The sequence below is a fragment of the Leptonotus elevatus genome, chromosome 12 (genome assembly GCF_054856555.1).
Source record: "Leptonotus elevatus isolate MCC_2025b chromosome 12, RoL_Lele_1.0, whole genome shotgun sequence".
In the NCBI taxonomy this organism is placed as follows: domain Eukaryota; kingdom Metazoa; phylum Chordata; class Actinopteri; order Syngnathiformes; family Syngnathidae; genus Leptonotus; species Leptonotus elevatus.
The window spans coordinates 4881077-4900382 of NC_141250.1; the positions used below are offsets into that span (position 1 = coordinate 4881077).

The following is a 19306-nucleotide window of genomic DNA, read 5'->3' on the forward strand; positions in this document are numbered from 1 at the left end:
TTGTCACCATAGAAAAGCTGACCGAGTTGAGGGGCTGTTCGTCTCCTGCTTTCCATGATGATGAAGATGACGGACCAAGCCGAGTTGTGCTTCCCGTTGCTCGTCAACACATCCTGCAAGAAGACGCAACATCTTCGCTCCATCACCACTCTCAGTTACTTGCTGCTGTCGGCCATCTCTCTGATCACCATCACTCTTAACTTGCTGGTCATCATCTCAATTTCTCACTACAAGTGAGTGCATTGTGTTTCTAACTCCACTTTGACCAATTCCAGGAATAATAATGAATGTTTTTCTCTCTTTAGGCAACTGAAGACCCCCACAAACCTGATCCTGCTCTCTTTGGCCACCTCTGACATCTTGGTGGGCTTTCTCATGTTGTTTCTGATTTTCTTTTTTGAAGGTTGTTGGTTTTTTGGTGACCTTGGGTGCGCTATATTCTGTCTCCTGAATTTCATAGTAACGTCTTCCTCAATAGGAAGCATGGTGCTCATATCAATTGACCGCTATGTGGCTATATGTGACCCTCTGCATTACCCCGTCAAGATCACCCAAACGAGAGTTAAATTCAGCATGTTGCTATGCTGGTTTATTTACATTGTCTTCCACTGTGTGTGTTTTATGGATATTCTAAAAAAGCCAGGCAGGTACAACACCTGTGTAGGCAAATGTGCGATTGTGGTCAGTTATGCTGCAGGTATGATTGACCTCTTTATCTCTTTCATAGGCCCGATCACAGTCATTGTGGTTCTGTACACGAGAGTGTTTGTGGTGGCTGTGTCTCATGCACGGGCTGTGCGCTTCCACGTGGGAGTTGTCACATTGCAGCGCTCGCAGGGATTGCCTGCCAGAAGTTCTGAGCTGAAGGCAGCCAGGACCCTCGGCGTGGTGGTGGTGGTGTTTATTGCGTGCATCATGCCCTATTTCTGCATTACCATCTCAGGCCAGTACATTTCGATCAATACGTCTTCAGCCTTTATCCCCACCTACTTGTTCTTCTTCAATTCCTGTTTGAACCCGCTGATCTATGCCCTTTTCTATCCGTGGTTCAGAAGGTCCATCAAACTCATTGTGACACTGCAGATTCTGCAGCCTAATTCCAGCCAGATCAACATACTGTAGTGCTTTCACATGTCATGATGTCCACAATACATTTTCTACATCCTGTTTCACATTTTAAAATAGCTTTGTTGTTTTGTCTTTGAGATGTATTGGTTTTATTGTTGTATGATTCATTCATTCATTCATTTTCCGAACCTCACTAGGGTAGCAGGTATGCTGGAGCCTAACCAAGCTGTCTCTCAGTGAGAGGCAGTTTACACTATACCAGGGAGAGGCAAGTTCGGTCCTAGAGAGCCGCAGTCCTGCATGTTTTTGGCGTCTCCTGCCTCCAACCCAGGTGTTTCAAATCATCAGGCTCATAATTTCGTTCTGCAGGAGCCTTTCAGCTGTGTTAGAGGAGCGAGACATCAAAAACATGCAGGACTGTGGCTTTCTAGGACCGAACTTGCCTATCTCTGGTCTCTAGGACCAAACTTGCCTTCCCCTGCACTAGACAAATATGCAAAATAAAAAAAAATCACATTCACTTAACATTTGTTCATAAGTGCAAAAGCACATCCTATGAAGTCACACTGTTCCTCAGCCATCAGCCCGGCACTCCTCCAAACACCAGCAGCAACACAAGTGACATTAGAAACGTGACATGCTACTAAATGCGAAAGCTTTTCACCGATCGTGCATATTTGTGAGGTAAATACATTTATATATACAGTAAATATAATAAAGTTCTCTTACAACCCAGTCCTGATGCCCATGTTGTTGCTGTTTTTTTATTTTCAAATACATGAGATGTGAGCTATCAAGGAGTTTAGAGTATATTACCAATGCTAATTACAAAAATAATGATCATACTCATAACAACAATGCACGAGGCAAAGTTTAAAGCAATTAATGCTTTAGACCTGTGATACTTTTTTTACACAAGAGCCACATTAGCAGAGAAAATTCAAGGGAAGAGCCACTTTAGCGACAATATAGACACCCCGGCTGCCCACAGGCCCCGAACCGAGTCGCCGGGCCCAGAGCGACGGACAGCGCCGCCCCGGACACCAGGGAGAGCCCCGCAACGCAGCACCCCCCAAGAGACCAAGGGAGCGGCCAAGACGCAGCCGCCACCCAGCAGCCAACAGAGGGACAGCACCTATAGAATTAACCCACTGGCATGCAGTGAATCCGAATATTAACCCTTAGTGCCCATTAGAGGTGAATCTGCTCGATCCTGTTGGCAGCAACTGGGTTCCTGACTATAAATATATTACATTCTGACGGTATGATAACAGTGAGCAAAAATATTGCCGTGTCACGGAATCACAGTATTAAAATTACAGCTCTAAAATGTCCTTTTTTTAAATGCAGTATTTGGGTAAATAAATAAAAAATTCCCCACTGAACACAATCATTTTTTGGTACATTAACAAACATGTCCCATTGTTAAATTTTATTTTATCTCTTCTTCACGCCTCCTCTGCCTCTGTGTACGCCCCCTTGAGGAGACAAAAAAAAGTTAATTGAAGACAATTACCTCTGTTAAAATCGTCACAACCAAAACAAACGCAGGTAGCAGCCCACACATAATCAGCCCATAAATAAAGGGTATCAACGTCATCTCATGGTGATTGTCTCATTGTCCATCAACTGTAACTACAGGCAGTGGCGTAGCAAGGATCCCCAAGCAAGAAGGGTTTGGGGGCCTGGGGGCGGCTGGGGCTGGGTTGGGGTGGATGGCGGGGGTGGATGGGGGGCAGGGGGGTCGTGGGGGGAGCGGGGGCTGTGGACCGTTGGGGTGCCTGGCGGGCCTGCAATGCCCCGTCCTGCTGCGTTGGGTTGGGGGCGCGGGCCGTGTTGGGGTGGGGGGCGCTCCCTTGGCGCTGCCGTGGCCTGGGGGGCCCTGAGGTGTTGCGCTTGCTCTGTCCTGGCAGCGGTCGACGGCTCCCCTCTTTGGTGGTGATTTTCATGCATGCCATATCCACCACACCAGCATCTATCGAAACTCAGACACAATCTGCTTCCTCCTCAGGTCATTGAATCGGTGGAGGCTGGTGTCTGTGGATCTCACTCTGCTTCGTTTGTCCTTCCTTCCTTTCCTCAGTCTCTCCTTTGGTCTCTTGAGGTCCGGACCCAGACACAATCTGCTTCTTCCTCGTTGTCAATCAATTCAAGTTATTCTAACATGGTGTAGATAGGAAGAGAAATGGAGTAAGAGTTATAGTGAAGGAAGAGACTCCATCTTTGTCTTCTCGCCTCTGCTTCCCTGCATTTGGGTCCTCCACCACCACATCCCTGACAGAACACAACAGAATGGACCAACCAAGACCGGACTCAGCAGGAAGCTTTCAACGCTGCCAGCCACGTCAGCCTCAGCCACAGCCAAGCCACGTCAACCCAAGCCACAGCCAAATCAAACAAGTCTCAGCCCGCCATCCAGTCAGCCAAGCCAAACGAGCCACAGTCAGCCAAGCCAACCCAGCCAAGTACAGTCAAGCCAAGTACAGTCAAGTCAAGCACTGTCCAGCTAAGCACTGTCCAGCTAACCCAAGTACAAGCCCTAGCTCAAAGGAGGCGAAGAACTAGGCAAGGGCGAGCCATGCGGCCGCCCTCTGGTCCTGTTCCGACGGGATCCCCTCTCGTCTGGCATTCGGGACACCCTCCTGAACGACCCGCCGGGCCCCTTTCATCTGGCGTCTGGCTCGCCCTCCTGACTCGCACGTCCAGTCTCCTCTCGTCTGGCGTCTGGGACGCCCTCCTGACTGGCGTCCGGACTCCCCTCTTGTCTGGTCCTGATGGGTGGGCCATGTTTCCCCTTCTATGACCCCTTCCGCTCGCCCTGTTTTTTGGACTATTTTGTTTTGGACTGCTTTTGCTTTTGGGACGTCCCTTGGGGGTGGGAGGGGGCTTGGGTTCTGTCATGTTTTGGGTTAAGATTGTTTTTTGGTTTGGGTTTGTTATGTTCTTGTTCGTGTTCTTGTAAGGTTCTCCCTCAGTGTGTCCATGTACGTGGTGCTCACTGGAAAATTGTCCATGATGTTGTCCACAGATATTTATGCTCTCTATGAGCTCGTTGTCTGTGCGTGTTGTTTCCGCCCGCACCGGCGTTCACGACAGTGTTGGCTGTCCACAGGTTCTTTCCAGCAACATAAGACATTGTGTATGAGTATCCCATGAGCCTCATCCTGAAGCACTGTATGCATGATGGCAGAACGTCCAAAGCTTGAGCCCCTAGGAGAAGTGCTGTCCTAATTGAAAGTCTCTAAAGTGTTCACATGCCCAAGTGAGTGCAAGGGCCTCCTTTTCGACGTGTGCGTACTTCTGTTCCACAGCTGTCAGAGAACGCGATGCATATTATACAGGCCTCTATTCATCACTCCACTTTTGCAGAAGCACCGCTCTTAACCCAAAGGAAGTACGCCCGCCAACACCTTAGTCTCCTTGCTCGGATCATTTAGCGCTAGTACACGTGTGGATGAGAGCTCCTTTTTCAGTCTATTGAAAGCTTGGTCTTGGTCAGCTCCCCAAACCCAGCAGTTCTTCGAAAGCAGGTCCCTGAGGGCTTTGTCCTTCTCTGCTAGCTGCAGCACAAACTTCTCTCATTCAAACCTTCCATCCACGCCATGTACACAAACATGAAAATCAGAAAAACGGTAACGGCTTCTTCGCCTTCCATGTTTTCCTCTTTCCTCGTTGTTCTGAGTTTTCTGACGCGCTTGGGTGACGTCGCACAACGATTACGTTCAGGTGGTGTCACGGGAGAAACCATTGCACAGCGATTACGTGTCGATCGAAACACGTGACGTCGCGAAAGGGTCGTACTCCCCAGTGGAGACATACGCCACAAGAGGACCAATTTAGAGGACGGTTCCTGTGTTAGTCCCGTCCCCCTCCCCATACCCGAACGTTCTGCGGTGGAAACGCGGCTTATGAGTCCTGATGTGGCCAAGTCATTTCCAGTGTCTTGGCCGTTGCTCTGAGGTCTTTAGACACATCTCTTACAAGTTTTCTTTCCAGGTTCTTTGAAATCTTTCGCCTCCTACCTCTGGACTGTGTGTCTGTCATTGAATCCCTGGGTTACACTTTTAACTCCAGTTCTTGTGCGTGCGTGCGTGTGAGTGTGTGTGTATTCGTTAGTTCACCAAAAACCTATTATAAAAAATCCCATACCGTTCACCTAAACCGAACTCCGACGTCAGGAGACCCGAGGAAGGACCAAAGAAAAGAAAGGAAAGTGAAATCCAGCACCGACCAGACACCACCCACCGGGCCACCAACCAGAGTTCTTCACCAACCCCAGAAACATCTAAATTCCAACAAATCAGGGAGACCTCAAGAGACCAAAGGAGAGACTGAGGAAAGGAAGGAAGGACAGACGAAGCAGAGTGAGATTCACAGACACCAGCCTCCACCGATTCAACGACCAGAGGAAGAAGCAGATTGTGTCTGGGTTTCGATAGATGCTGGTGTGGTGGATCTAGCATGCATGAAAATCTCCACCAAAGAGGGGAGCCATCGACCCCTGCCAGGACAGAGCAAGCGCAACACCTCAGGGCCCCCCAGGCCGCGGCAGCGCCAAAGGACGACCCCCGGGCCCCGCCAAGGCCACCAGCCGGAGAGCAAACCCAGGAGCAGGAGCGCCCCCCACCCCAACACGGGCCGCGCCCACAACCCAACGCAGCAGGACGGGGCACTGCAGTCCCGCCAGGCACCCCACCGGTCCACAGCCCCCACTCCCCCCACTACCCCCCTATTTCATAGGGGGGCTAATAATTATGTCCTCAACTGTAAAGTTCTATTTATCTTTTTTATTTTTATATTTAAATAATGAAAATACCTCAATGTAAAATTTAAGACACATTCCCTTCCTCTAAACATGTAAGAGTGAATTACAAAGTAGCCTTGGTCCAGAATATTGAAAAAAAATTCAAGTAAGCCAGGTATTAGCTGTCAAACTTACCATCCAGCACGACAGTTGATGAGTTATTAACATTGTTTTTCAGTTTCAATTTATATTTTAGCCGTTTTTGGAGTCATTTAGTTATAGCTGTGTAGCTCAATGAATAGTATGGTCTATTGTATTCTTATCTGTCTCACTCTCCTGAGAAAAGAAGGGAGTATAGCCTGGTACCGGTCTCAGTCGGAAGAGGGGAGGGACAGGCTGATGTATTATTGTTTTTCTCTAATCTGATTTGTATTCCTGGGAACTTGCTGAACTTGCTGATGGGAGGAGACTTTTCGTATTCACCCACTTTTCAATAAATAATGATGTGCCGGAGGAGAAGAGACACACAATCTGAACAGAACACGGTTTGAGTGTCTTCATTGTGTGACCAGAAATTTCTGATACCTTTGCAAAGGGACTTCTTCACCAGAATCTCACCATTCAGTTAATTGAACACGCAAAGAGTAGAATACAAATATTCTATACTCTAACACAGTGAAGTTGGCTCCACGGTCGCGCTCTCGTCAAATAATCTTTTCATCGTCTTACCAGCCAGACACTCGTGGTCATGCTAACAGGTAGCCGCTAGCCACTTATGTCGGAGACTTCTGCTGTATAAAATGACGGCGTAATTAATTAGCTGTTTCTTAGCGTCCTAAATTAGCAATTGAACATGAGTCAGGGGTAGCGTTGTGTTGATGATGGTCACAACTACAATGTCAATCAACTATGATACAGAAACATCTAAACGGGAAGTCAAGTAAGCCATCACACCATGATGTGGGCGAATTCCAAAGTAAAAGTGTACTAAGGCTATTTGCATTGCCGTCAATGTAATATATATATATATATATATTTGGGCTGCGTGGTGACCTTTATGTCAGGGAGTTTCAGCAAAAAATTCTAACCAACACAACAATCAGAGGTCATATGTAGAGGCTAAATAGTAGCAGGCTAACAACAGTGACTTGTGGGATGCCAGTGGTGCATGCTTTCAGTGATGACATTAAAGCACATGAACACACTTGTCATGCCAAGATGGATAAGATTTAAGTGAGCTAAAAATATTCAAAAAAAAATTCTAAATGGTTAGTTTGGCAACTAAAACTGTAAGAGTTTTGTTGATCCCCAAAGAATATTGACATCAAAGTATTGGAGGATTATGATTATGATGAGGAGCAGAAAGAGGCGTAGCTACTGTCAGATGTTATGGACCTACAGTATGAATACCGTCATGAAAAGAAGAGCTGGCTGAGTTGAGGGGCAGCTTGTCTTCCGCTCTCCCTGATGATGGCGATGCAGGAGCAAGCCGCACTGTGTTTCCCTCTGCTCGTCAACACTTCCTGCAGGAGGACGCAGCGTCTTCCCTCCGTCGTCGCTCTCTCCTACATGCTTCTGTCAGTCATCTCTCTCATCACCTTCACGCTGAACCTGCTGGTCATCATTTCCATCTCTCACTTCAAGTGATGCATCGTGCTTCTTTTCAACTTGTACTGTCATGCCTTATGTCCAAATGCAGAGATTATAATACGTGTTTCTCTTTGTTTAGGCAACTGCATACTCCCACAAACCTGCTGCTGCTTTCGCTGGCCGCCTCGGACTTCTTGGTGGGCTTCCTCATGTTGTTTCAGATTTTTCTTCTTGACGGTTGTTGGTTTTTTGGTGACGTGTTGTGTGTTGTGTATTATATTCTGGATTACGTGATAACGTCTGCCTCCATAGGAAGCATGGTGCTCATATCAATCGACCGCTACATGGCTATCTGTGAATCTCTGCATTACCTAATCAAAGTCACTCAAACTAGAGTTAAAATCAGCATTTTTCTGTGTTGGTCTGCTTCCTTAGTGTTCCACTGTCTTTGTTTTTTTGACGCTCTGAAGCAACCAGGCAAGTTCAACACTTGTGTAGGTGAGTGCGTGATTGTGGTCACGTATGCTGTAGGAATGACAGATCTCTTTTTCTCTTTCATTGGCCCACTCACTGTCATTGTGTTTCTGTATATGAGAGTGTTTGTGGTCGCTGTGTCTCATGCACGGGCCAGACGCTCCCACGTGGGGATCATCACATTGCGCGGCACAACTGTCAAAACTTCTGAGCTGAAGGCAGCCAGGACTCTGGGTGTGGTGGTGGTGGTTTTTATTGTGTGCATCTTGCCGTATTTCTGCATTGCCATCTCTGGACAGGATGTTTCGCTCAATGCGTCATCTGCAGCCTTTATCATCTGCTTGTTCTACTTCAACTCTTGTCTAAATCCACTGATCTATGCTATTTTCTATCCCTGGTTCAGAAAGTCCATCAAGCTCATTGTGACACTGCAGATTCTGAAGCCTGACTCCAGCCAGGCCAGCATAATGTAGACAATCAATCTTGCTTTCCATCCTTCATCCTGTCCAGATTAGAAAATGTTCTCCATTCTGTTTCAAATGTGGATAACACTATTGAGGGGGGCGGGGGGCTTGGGGGGGCGGGGGTTCTGGAGAGTTATTGGTCTACTCTTATCTTTGAGACATTGATTTTGTAATGTTATTGATTCTGTGCGGACAAAAAACATCATGCAAATAAAAAGTGTGAAAGCACTATCACAAGAAATGATTTTAAGGGGTCCTAAAGAACAGGGTGGGGAGGATGCAAATAATACAAAATGTTGATGTCCTCCTTTACAACACGTCTGTAATGTCGATATTTAGAAATGCAATAGCTTGCTGGGAGCAAACAAATGCACTTTATCCTGTAAATCTCTCACAGATACAATATATTTGTATATTATATGATCCCATTACATGATTTATTAGATTTGGTATTTATTGTGCTATTGCACCCCTTTCATTTTTTACATATATGTTCAGAAACATTTTCGATCATCATGCCATATTTGCAGCAAATGTTTAGATGGGTATGACAGTAAGAGCAGCACTGACAGTTTACACTTCATATTCTTTAGTTGTTTGCTCGTCCTCTATTATTTTCTATAAACAAAAACACATGCTAATAAAATATGTTCTCTTGTCGAAATGACTATTACAGCTCTTAGAGATTGCCCCCTCCCTCCTCCAATCACCTGCACCACAATATTGTGTTTTTCTTGAAAGTACATTTGTTACACTGGTCAACACTTCATTTTAATCAGAGCTGGTTTTATATGTCCCTAAATGTATTTTTAACGCTAATTAAAAAAAAGTCCTTACCTTTATTCAAGCACATCAGGTTTTTTGTTATTATGATGATTATGATGATGATTATTATTATTATTATTATTATTCACACGTCAAAGTACAATAAGGCAAAAGTCAGATCAATCAGAAACTCACAATGCAAGGAGCAAAAACATACATGAATGCTTTGATTCATTATTGTCATTATTATTATTGTTGTTTTGTTATTATTATTATTATTATTATCATTACAATTATTATTAAAACCTGATATGCTACAGAAAAAAAGAGTGAGATTTGGAATTAGCACAAAATAATTCATTTTGAAAAGTATACTTGCATCTCTGATTAAAACATTTTGTATTTTTTTTTGACCAGTGTCATTAGATAAAAAATGTAAAAAATAAATGAATGAAGAAAACATCAATTGTGTCGCATTCATGTGTGCTTGCCATCATTGTCGAAGAAAAAAAAAACTTGCTGATTTTGAGTGATGCTGGACACATGGCAGCATCCGTCACTGAAAATTTGTAAATTATTTGCACAGTGATACTTTCTTGTCTACGACAGTTCTAATATTTAGTTATTTATGAATGATTCAACACCTTAACATGGTGTAAGGGTTTGAGTGACTAATTGCAATCAGAACCACAAAGGTTCTGGCAAAATGTTTTGTGTGTGTGTTTTGAAATGATGGCATGCAACTGGCTAAGAGGAGACCTATGCAGTCTGGAAATAATGAAGATACTGTATGAATAAAGATATTGCAACAAAATTATTATTTGCTTTTCTTTCCTTACTGCTCAGTCTAATACGGCTAGTAAAAGATCTACAACAGAGTTTAAGGTGGATATTTACCAGGGAATAGGAAACAAGCCCGACCACAAATAGCAAATTGAAAAACAATCTGGAAAAAAAATGCAAATAACCAAGAGTGCAAAGTTAAAAAAAATAATAAAATGTAAAAAAGCAACTAATGGGTAAATCACGGTAATGATAAAAGAAATGAATAAGAAAGTGGGTGTTTCCATGAATGAGGTGTGGATATGTTCCAAAAAACTGGTGAATTTGTGAATGCTGAACTGTGAATATGTAGGGAGCAGCTGTACTGTACACAACAAAGTGTAGACTAAAGCTATAGTACACAAACATTGAGCATATCCAATACAATAATTTGGATCATCCTGAATAGAAAAGTAAATTACTGGCACTGACTACTGAGCAACAGACATCAAACGAGTCGACCAAGGTTATCAACAGCAGTTCATGACAGAAACATGGTGAGAGCTGTGTAGAAACACCCAAAGACAACAGTCAGTGACATTACAGCCAACCTTTACAAGAAGATATCACAATCCACTGTTCGGAAAAAAAACAGGGAGAGAAGAAATATTATACTTATATGAACCGGTCCGTAGTGGAAAAAAAAGTTGGGGAGAACTGACATAGGTGACGTATTTTTTATTCAAAATGGCGAATTTCACCGAATGGTGAAGGATTGTCATGCCTGCATAGTATATGTTGTTTTTTTTGTCAGGGTTTGTTAAAAATTGCAAAAGGTTGCAAAAGGTTGCAAAGGGTCGAGGTTAATTGTTCTTACCGCCAAGAAATTTTGAACATGTTCTCGCGATGTCCCTGGTTCTACTACTTGATTAGCCAACAACCCGCAATCATTTCAACAGTGGATTCAGGATTGTATGATGCAGCAATCTCAACCGATCACCACCTACTTGCTGCTGTCGGCCATCTCTCTGATCACCGTCACTCTAAACCTGCTGGTTGTCATCTCCATCTATCACTTTAAGTAAGGCTTTAGCTATTCGCAATTGATGACTGAGATATAATAATGTTTTTGGGATGTTTCAGGCAGCTGCACACCCCAACCAACCTCCTGCTGCTTTCTTTGGCAACCTTGGACTTCTCGGTGGGTTTCTTTATGTTGCTTCAGATTTCTCTTCTTGGAAGTTGTTGGTTCTTCCGACTCTCACCAGGCTTACATCATGTAAATGCCACTGCAACTGTTTCTTTGTTGTGTTTAGCTGCTAAAACGGGAGAAAAATCAACAAATGTGCACAAAATAGACACAAACTGTGCTGCTACTGCTTCTTTTTTGTTTGTTTCTGTGTTATTAAAACAACACATCATTGCTCATTTTATCACATTGTAATTTTGTCTAAGAATTCTAATCTAAGCACCGCACAAGTCGACAAATATCATTCAGGTAAAAACACATTTTTCTGACTTTCTGATCATTTATGTCAACTGTGTGACTCCAGAATTTTACTTAAGCCTGCACAAATGTTTGTTTGTTCATCCACAAATGTTTATATACACTGCTCCAATCTGTTTAGAATAAATATTTACATAAATATAAAATGCACTGTTCAGAACTGTTTGTATTGTCAACTGTCATTTTTATACGTTCAAATGCTTATATGTACTTTGTACTGTGTCAGATGAGTTTCTTTTTTTCCTCTGGTTAACCAGTATACCAATGTACTTACTTTCACATAAGTAAAATGTATGTAAATGCCTTTTACTTATAATTGATTATTGCAATAAAAGCATGTCAAGGTGTTCATTGTTCAATATTATCATATTATTATATTGCAGGGCACATTTCGAAACCCAGTCATCAAATGCAGTTGTAAGAAAAAAAAGCATATTAACTCATTAAATGACAATATTAAAGTCTAAAAAGAAACAACTGCAGTAAAATGAATAACATAAAAAAAGAAAGTGTTTGTATAGATACATTATGAATATTCAAGGAAATTAAATAACACAAACACGTAAAAAATAAATAAATAATACAATTAACAATATATTAACAAATAAATACAAATTTAAAAGGCAGCTTGCTTGTGTTGCATCATGTCTTCTGGCTCATACTGTATGTGTGCAACTGTGCATGGCCCATTTTGAAATCAGGTTCAGTTACCAAATATTGGGCTGAATAAACATAATGATAATAATGATGATGATAAGAATAAGCATAATTTCTTTTTTTTGGGCACACCCCTACTATGTCACATGACTTCTTAAACCCGCCTCCAAGCTCCAACACTCCTGATGACTACAACTGCTCATAAACTAACACAGATTTTCTGATAAGCTAATATGGTCCTTCGGGACCAAACTAGTCCACCTATTAGTCGCTAGCACATACTTAAAAAAAGACTCTAATGAGACCTCCTAAACCATCCCTTAGACAAAAGATTGTCACCTCAGGGGAGATGTACCAATTAAAGGTGATAAAAAAAAACACGCACACACACATTCAACACATGAGCCCATCAAGCTATGTTTATCATACAAAAGTAAAACATTATATAATACAAAACTAGTTATTGTAATCAGAAAGTCATCAAATTAATAATTTGAGGAATTTCCATGACAATTTAACTTGAATACATTGGAGCGTGACTGTATGTTGGAGTTAAATGTGAATGTGAACGGTTACCTACAAGTGTCATTAGACTTGAAGTCTAAGGATACTGTTTAATGCAATGATAATGCGAGTATCAATTGTGATTTCAATCATATTGTCTTCTACAATAAAAGTTTGCGTACTCTCGGGTCCCTGCAATTGGCCTGCGACCAGTCCAGGGTGTAACACTCCTCTTGCTCAAAGTCAGCTGCAAGGCTGTAGCTGCCGCACAACTCTAATGGGGCTAATTTTAAAAAATGGATGCGTGAAACTGATGGCCAATCCAAAAACAACCGCACTAACTGCAAATGATGAAAATATGTATAAGCACCAAGGCATTATATTGGTTAACAATTTCTCTCACATTTGAGAGGTTCTGGGTTTGAACCCTCTACTGCAGAGTTTGCATGTTCTCCCCATACTTGCATGGGTTTTCTCCTGGTGCTTAGGAACATGCTAACATGCATGTCAACGTAAACCTTTAAATTATCCTGGGTGTGTTTCATCTTTTTTTTTTGAGAGAGAGAGAGAGAGAGCTCAGTATTGTTCATTCGGTAATTTTACCGATTCGGTGTGTTTCATCTTACCAGTGACACTAATGACAACAAGCAACCTTGAAAATTTTAATAATTGTAACATAAATGTATTTCTTATTGCTGTATAAACCTATATTATTTAAAAAGCTTTTTGAAACTTTTGGCATTAATAAACATAAATAACATTTATTTGGCAAGTTATAATATCTGACCAGTCAGTAGTGCTCCCATAATAACAATTACGTCCAGTGATGCATCAACAGTAACTTAACAAGCCAGCTGATGAAAGTAAACGTGCACCTTAAAGCTGCTCAATGCAGCAAATTGAATTTTTAATTGCTGTTGCCACGTTTGACCGAAACTCTGCTCACATGACGTCACATCCGCACACTGAGGGTGGACAATTCGAACCCAAATTCAGCCTTAAAACTATTGGCCAAAGGCAAGTTGCAAGAGTACCCAAGATGTTTGAGTCATAATAGAAATGTATTAATTTTTTGAAAAATCCTACATAGAGCAGGTTTAATAGGAAAGCTAAGTTATGGGAAGAGGAGTAGCTACATGCTAACTGTGCTAATTAGGTGACACTGGCCTCAGGCCGAAACCTCCAAAGTCAAATTTGGTTAATTTCATATATTTTCACCAAACCATACCATCAATCAGTCCACGTGTGTTATTGTTATTATTATAATTATTTATTTATTTAAAATAATAATAATAATAATAATAATAATAAAGTTGACTAGTATTCATTTTTAAATGGCCACCCGACATGGAGTCAACGTAGCCATCTTCTGAAGTGTCACAATGATAATTCAACATGGAGTCGCAAACAATAGTGACAACACTTGGTGTTTGTGCAGAAGTTCTGCATTCCACATTCCGCTGGTGAGAAAGGACCTGACGTCAAAGTACTAGCGTGACACTTGGAATTCTGTGGGACACTATTGTGCTTTACTCCACTTTGCAGGTTTTGCTTTTCTTATTGTTGTCTATGTCTATGTCTTTCTAAAATCGCTTCCTTCGACATGCATGCTGTCGGCTCATACTGTACCTTTTAGGACCTGAGATAATGTAATCCTTTAGTTACACAAGCTTTTCTTTTCAAGAAAATATGATTGAAGCCACTATTGACTATCTTGTTTTCACTGCATAAAGTTATTTGTATACAGTATTTCAGAACTAATGCACATGACAGTGCGCAAGTGGTTACCACGTACACCTCACAGTGCTCAGGTTCAGAGTTCAAATCTCTAGCAGTGTCCTTCATGTGTGTGGAGTTTGATTGCATTACATACAGTGTGTGCCGTATGATTGACTGGTGGTAGGTTCTAGCTAACCACGACCATGATGACGACAAGCAAGAAGCAGACGGTGGCCAGTTGACAAACGTGCACTGCAACCTATTCCTTGACTGGGCTAGGGGTGCTTGGACCGGCCCTGATGAGCACCAATTTCGGCCTGGAATCGCCCGTCCGTTTGGGAATTTCCCGAAATGCGCCTGACAACAAATCAATTAGTCTCACACAATATATTACAGTAAATCCCCATTCATCGCAGATATGTTCCAGTCAGACCCATCCATCAAAGATCAAAATCCTCGATATACAGCAGGAAGACCGTTTTTTTTTAATGGCTTTACCGCCCTAAGGGACAAAATTACAGATGTCCTTTGTGTCATGTTTAACTACTCTAATAGAATTTATAGGCTTGAACGTTGGCATAAAAATCACCATCACAAAGCTTCAAGTTCGCCCTTAGACAGAAGAGTAAATATGGTTACGTCAAGTCATTCTTCACAATTTCCCTACAGAAAAGAACGATTTTTTTATTTAACCATTATTTAACCAGGAAAATCCCATTGAGAGATCTCTTTTTCAAGGGAGTCCTGGCCAAGAGGTGCAACACGACACAACATTATGTACAGTTAAAACAGTAAATTAAAAACAGCAACAGGTTAATGACTTCACTTCTAGGTCCTTTAAAAATGGCATCAAACTGAGACATAGTTATGAGATCTGGAAGTTTAATTGTGTTTTGTAAAAAAAAATTCAATCAGTAGGTGCTCGATACTGAAAAGCCATCTTTACTTTCTCTGTCCTGACAGTAGGGGCAGTCAGTAAGTAGATGTCCTGAGAACAAAGAGAGTAAGGACCAACAGACTTTCGCTGAACATAAACTTTCAAGTATGGAGGGAGTAACCCTATGAGTCCCTTGTAAATAAATCTGTACTAGCGTGTCAGCCGACGAGTGTCCAAAGCAGGCCATCCAACCCGGGAATACAGTTCACAGTAATGAGTTTGTGGACCATAGTTTGTTATGACGTGCAAGGAGGCATGATAAACTGAGTATAAAAGGTCTCCATAATCAAGCACAGAAAGACATGTAGCAGCCACAAGTCTCTTCCTTGCATGGAAAGAAAAACACAACTTGTTTCTAAAATAGAAACTTAACTTAAGGTGCAGGTTTTTATTTATTTATTTACAAGAGAATCAATGTGAGGCTTAAAAGACAATGATGCATCAAGATCCAGACGTAGACTATACGTAAACTAGGGAAAAAAAGAAAATGTCTTGAACACATTTGTTTTGTCAATGTCTTGAAACCGAGGGAAGTACAGTAAGCTAGCTAGCGGACAGCGAAACTAATGTAGAGACAGACCAGCCTGGGATCAGCCCGACAGAAATCGTTTTCTAGTCACTATCACTTTGTAAATTGAGAAAAACATTGTGTTGGTCTTAAATATTATTGCAGCACGTCAAATTGGCGATTGATTCGCTCACATTATGTAGCCAAAAACAACACTGTTGTTCAGGCTATTTGTGCTTTGTTGGCAGAGTAACTTATTACAAAACTAGTTATTCACAGAAACGTTACGTTTTTCTGCAACTAAGTAATGCAACATATTAAATTAAACTACGGTACGCTCATTACGGTATGTGTTGTCAGCACTAAATAGTGTATCCCATTCCTCATGCACCGCAGGGCAAAGCACTGCACTTCCAGCCCCTTGACCCCTCATTGAAGAAATGTCCTACCTGTCTCTCATCACGTCCCGGTGTCGCTCCTCAGTTTTGCGTCTTCCCCTCCTCCCTCTGAACTTGCGCTCCCAGTATGGTGCACTGCACACATCCAGCCAAATAGAGGGCGATCAGGGTACTGAGTATCAAATGACAAAGACTATATGCTTGTTTGAAATTGATTAAATAAAAACATCAACTTTCTAGATGTTGATATGGTCCAGATCCCACCTTTGTTTATTGCTTATTTTGAATACTATATTTGGTAGCCCCAAAAAATTGCATTACCCATAATGCACCGCGCAAAATCTCTTATTAGTCAGACTATGTAGGAAGGTACAACTTAATGCAAATTCGCAGAGAGTGGAGTAATACTGTACATATGATAGCAACAGTAGTCGTCTTCTGAACCGTGACAATCAGAATACAACATAGCGTTGCAGACAGTACTGACAGGTCACGCCATTGGTGCAGATCTTCTGCATTCCACGTCGCACGGTGAGAAAAAAAAACTCGCCTAGAATTAAAGTACTTTAACGTGACACTTGGAATGTTCCATTCACTCGGCGTGGGACGCCGTTGTGCTTATTCGTCGGGCGCTGATTAAAGGTTTTGTGTTCCCTATTGTTGCCTTTGTACCTCTTAAAATCCCTTCCAGCAATGAGCTTATTTCTATATTTGGATCTTTTGACAGTCTGGAATGACAACAACGACTAATTCCATCTGTTGTCAGCACCTTACCAGATCAGTCAGTACCTTAAAAGAACTGAGACAGCTATTCATCAATTTTCTATAGTACTTTACCTTATGGAAGATCATGGGTGCGTTGGAGCCTGTCCCAGCGAAGAGAGTCAGGGGTGGTCGCAAGCCATTTGTAGGGATCTGAGATGATGTTATTTAGTTCAGTTATGCATGCTTATATTTTAGAGCCACATTTTATTAAATTCACCCTTGATAGTCACATTGGCATTCACATTTAGACCTTAAGCCCTATTTATCGAAAAGAAAATGCTCCAAAGCCAAGCGCAATAGACTAAAATCTCTGACAGGGACCATTAGAAATGTTATATTACCTCCCTCATACTTTAAACATATTTAAGCTCTATCAAAGTATTTCTTAGCGCCAAATGTCACTATCTTGCTGTCAAGAACTGAGACGCTTTCTGTCATAAACAGTATGAAAAGTAGGACTCAAAGTCAAGACAAAAAAGAGTTTAAAAAAATAATTTGTTAATTAATAGGTTTGGTTGGGCAGTCAGCAAAGGCAAACATATGTCAAAAATGTGAGGCAAAAAGACAAGGTCTATAAATGCTGACTGTGCTCGACAAGTATATTGCTGCCCTCTACTGGTCAAATGATTAACACACACATCAGATCAAATCTATCGTCTGTTAAATGTGTCATTTCTTCCCTGTTGAGGCACCCTGTCCTAATATTATCCGAATTATATGGAACACCAACATGAGCTTGCACCCACAATAACTCCACTTTATGGCGAAGAGACAGAATGAGACATGAGATAATAAGAAGTAACGAAACACAGGTGTGAAAAGCACAATCAGGGGCAGGTTAGCGCAAGACAGGGGTAGGGGAATGAAACCCATACGCAGGGTGTTTTTGGAAAGTCAAATCTCCTCATGTTTATGCCACCTTTGAATACAGACACCTTTCCTAAACATTTTTAGCATTCGAATTCTGTGGTGTCCCCTATACACATAAAAATAATAAATTTCTATGGAGGCTTGCCTTCCTGTTTTTATTCACCTTTCCTTTCAGTGAAAATGGCATCCAAAAGCCGCGCAGTGTGACTCCTTTGCGCTTGTGCTAGTATATTTCGCTATTATTTTTTATTTTTTGCTTTACTCGGCAGAGGGCAGCAACCATTCTATGTCACTACCCAGAATGCATTGCAACGTAAACAACAATGATGGTGTGCATGCAAATGTTTTGCAAAAGTTTCAACAAAATATATTAAACTGGATATTGTTTTCAAAAAATGTATCTTATTATCCAGTAGTTATGTTAATAACAACCAAATAAATCATATAGAGCAAAATTATAGTCGGGGTTCCTTTTAATACCCGTGTCTTAGTATTCATCCAACCAAAAATATTGGGGCCTCAACATGCCTGAAAACTAAAAACTGCAGTCGGGTACTGGCTAACACCTGGAAATTTGGAATGTGTATTTATGAGATGCACGCCATGTATGACATTCAACGACACATGTTGAGGACCAGCGAAACGATGCCAGGGGCAGACACTGATTTTAGTTTTACACTCTGATCAAGACAATGAATAATAAACCTATATCAACATCATATAGTCCAACAATCGGATGTAGCTTTGGTGAAGAAACATACCAGAAGCAGCCTATTTCTCCATCTTCAGAATTATGTTTTATTACCGTGAAGTCATTTTTTTTCACAACTTAAAGTATCAGGTGTTGTAACTAATTGTAACCAATTAAGAGTAATGTTGTTATTTTTATTACTATAGGTTACTTTAATCATTTATATATCTGTTGTTTTTATTACATACAAATTTGATCAAAATTGAGTATATGTCAGCATTAAGCTAGCAAACATATGTTGGATGTGGAGAGGAGAAGTGACAGTATAATAGGCCTGAAGAACTGAAGAGCCACCGAAAAGCAAAGAAGTGGACAACTGGACATCCTTGGAAATATTCATTGATCAGACACCTATTATGACTTTTGCCCTTCAGCTTGGCATAATTGGCTGAAAAAGAAAACAAACGGTGCATTTAAAATACACGGATAGTTCAATACATTTGATAGCGTGAGAACCTGAGGCAAAGGCTAAACTAATAAAGTAATCAGAGAATGGACCTTCAACAAATCAACTGCAGCTGATTTCCTCAGCTTCCACCTTGAATGCTCCATCAATAAAACTCCTCAGCATATCAACTTGTAAATTAAAAGATAATTCCTGTTATAAAAATGAGAAGAACAATTTGTGTAACAGCAGTATCTGGTGGACGGTTGAAAAAATACATCAAAAGTTCCCCAACGGCAGATTTGTATCAGGATTATTATTGTTTTTATTATTTAATTGCAGTACACTGTACATTATCAGTTAAAACGCAGCAATTTAAATTAACTAATGTATATGGTAACTAAGACATTATATATATATATATATATATATATATAT

The 19306-nt window shown here is 41.3% G+C and overlaps 3 protein-coding genes across 9 annotated transcripts in view; 2 read left to right on the forward strand and 1 right to left on the reverse strand.

The window, feature by feature from the left end:
* The window catches only part of LOC147164312 (alpha-tectorin-like), a 46067-nt gene that overhangs the window by 14967 nt on the left and 11794 nt on the right, over positions 1-19306 (reverse strand). For 2 of the 4 annotated variants that reach the window (XM_086090592.1, XM_086090591.1), the window contains exons 2-3: positions 16935-17012; positions 16149-16232 (exon numbers count right to left, since the gene is read on the reverse strand). Coding sequence is in view for 1 of the 4 variants with exons in the window: in XM_086090589.1 (XP_085946715.1) it covers positions 7223-7228 (6 nt within the window). In the remaining 3 variants the exon portion in view is untranslated. Of the gene's footprint in view, positions 1-7222; positions 7353-16148; positions 16233-16934; positions 17013-17895; positions 18013-19306 lie in introns of those variants that run through there. The other 2 variants (XM_086090594.1, XM_086090589.1) reach the window with 2 other exon arrangements.
* Positions 43-1122, forward strand: LOC147164313 (trace amine-associated receptor 13c-like). 3 transcript variants are annotated; one of them, XM_086090600.1, is made up of 2 exons: positions 43-233; positions 306-1122. In XM_086090600.1, exons 1-2 carry the CDS (start codon positions 55-57, stop codon positions 1120-1122), a joined length of 996 nt encoding a protein of 331 aa, XP_085946726.1. In that variant the 5' UTR covers positions 43-54. The 3 variants fall into 3 exon arrangements, with proteins under 3 accessions (XP_085946726.1, XP_085946724.1, XP_085946725.1); XM_086090598.1 differs by having other exon boundaries at positions 61-157; positions 305-1122; XM_086090599.1 differs by having other exon boundaries at positions 61-125.
* On the forward strand, positions 7280-8349 carry LOC147164314 (trace amine-associated receptor 4-like). 2 transcript variants are annotated; one of them, XM_086090595.1, is made up of 2 exons: positions 7280-7455; positions 7542-8349. In XM_086090595.1, exons 1-2 carry the CDS (start codon positions 7280-7282, stop codon positions 8347-8349), a joined length of 984 nt encoding a protein of 327 aa, XP_085946721.1. The 2 variants fall into 2 exon arrangements, with proteins under 2 accessions (XP_085946721.1, XP_085946722.1); XM_086090596.1 differs by having other exon boundaries at positions 7283-7361; positions 7541-8349.

Coding starts and splice junctions, on each gene's coding strand:
- LOC147164314 (XM_086090595.1), top strand. CDS start 7,280: ATGATGGCGATGCAGGAGCAAGCCGCACTGTGTTTCCCTCTGCTCGTC. Junction 7,456..7,541: donor ATTTCCATCTCTCACTTCAA/GTGATGCATCGT, acceptor CTCTTTGTTTAG/GCAACTGCATACTCCCACAA.
- LOC147164313 (XM_086090600.1), top strand. CDS start 55: ATGATGATGAAGATGACGGACCAAGCCGAGTTGTGCTTCCCGTTGCTC. Junction 234..305: donor ATCTCAATTTCTCACTACAA/GTGAGTGCATTG, acceptor TTCTCTCTTTAG/GCAACTGAAGACCCCCACAA.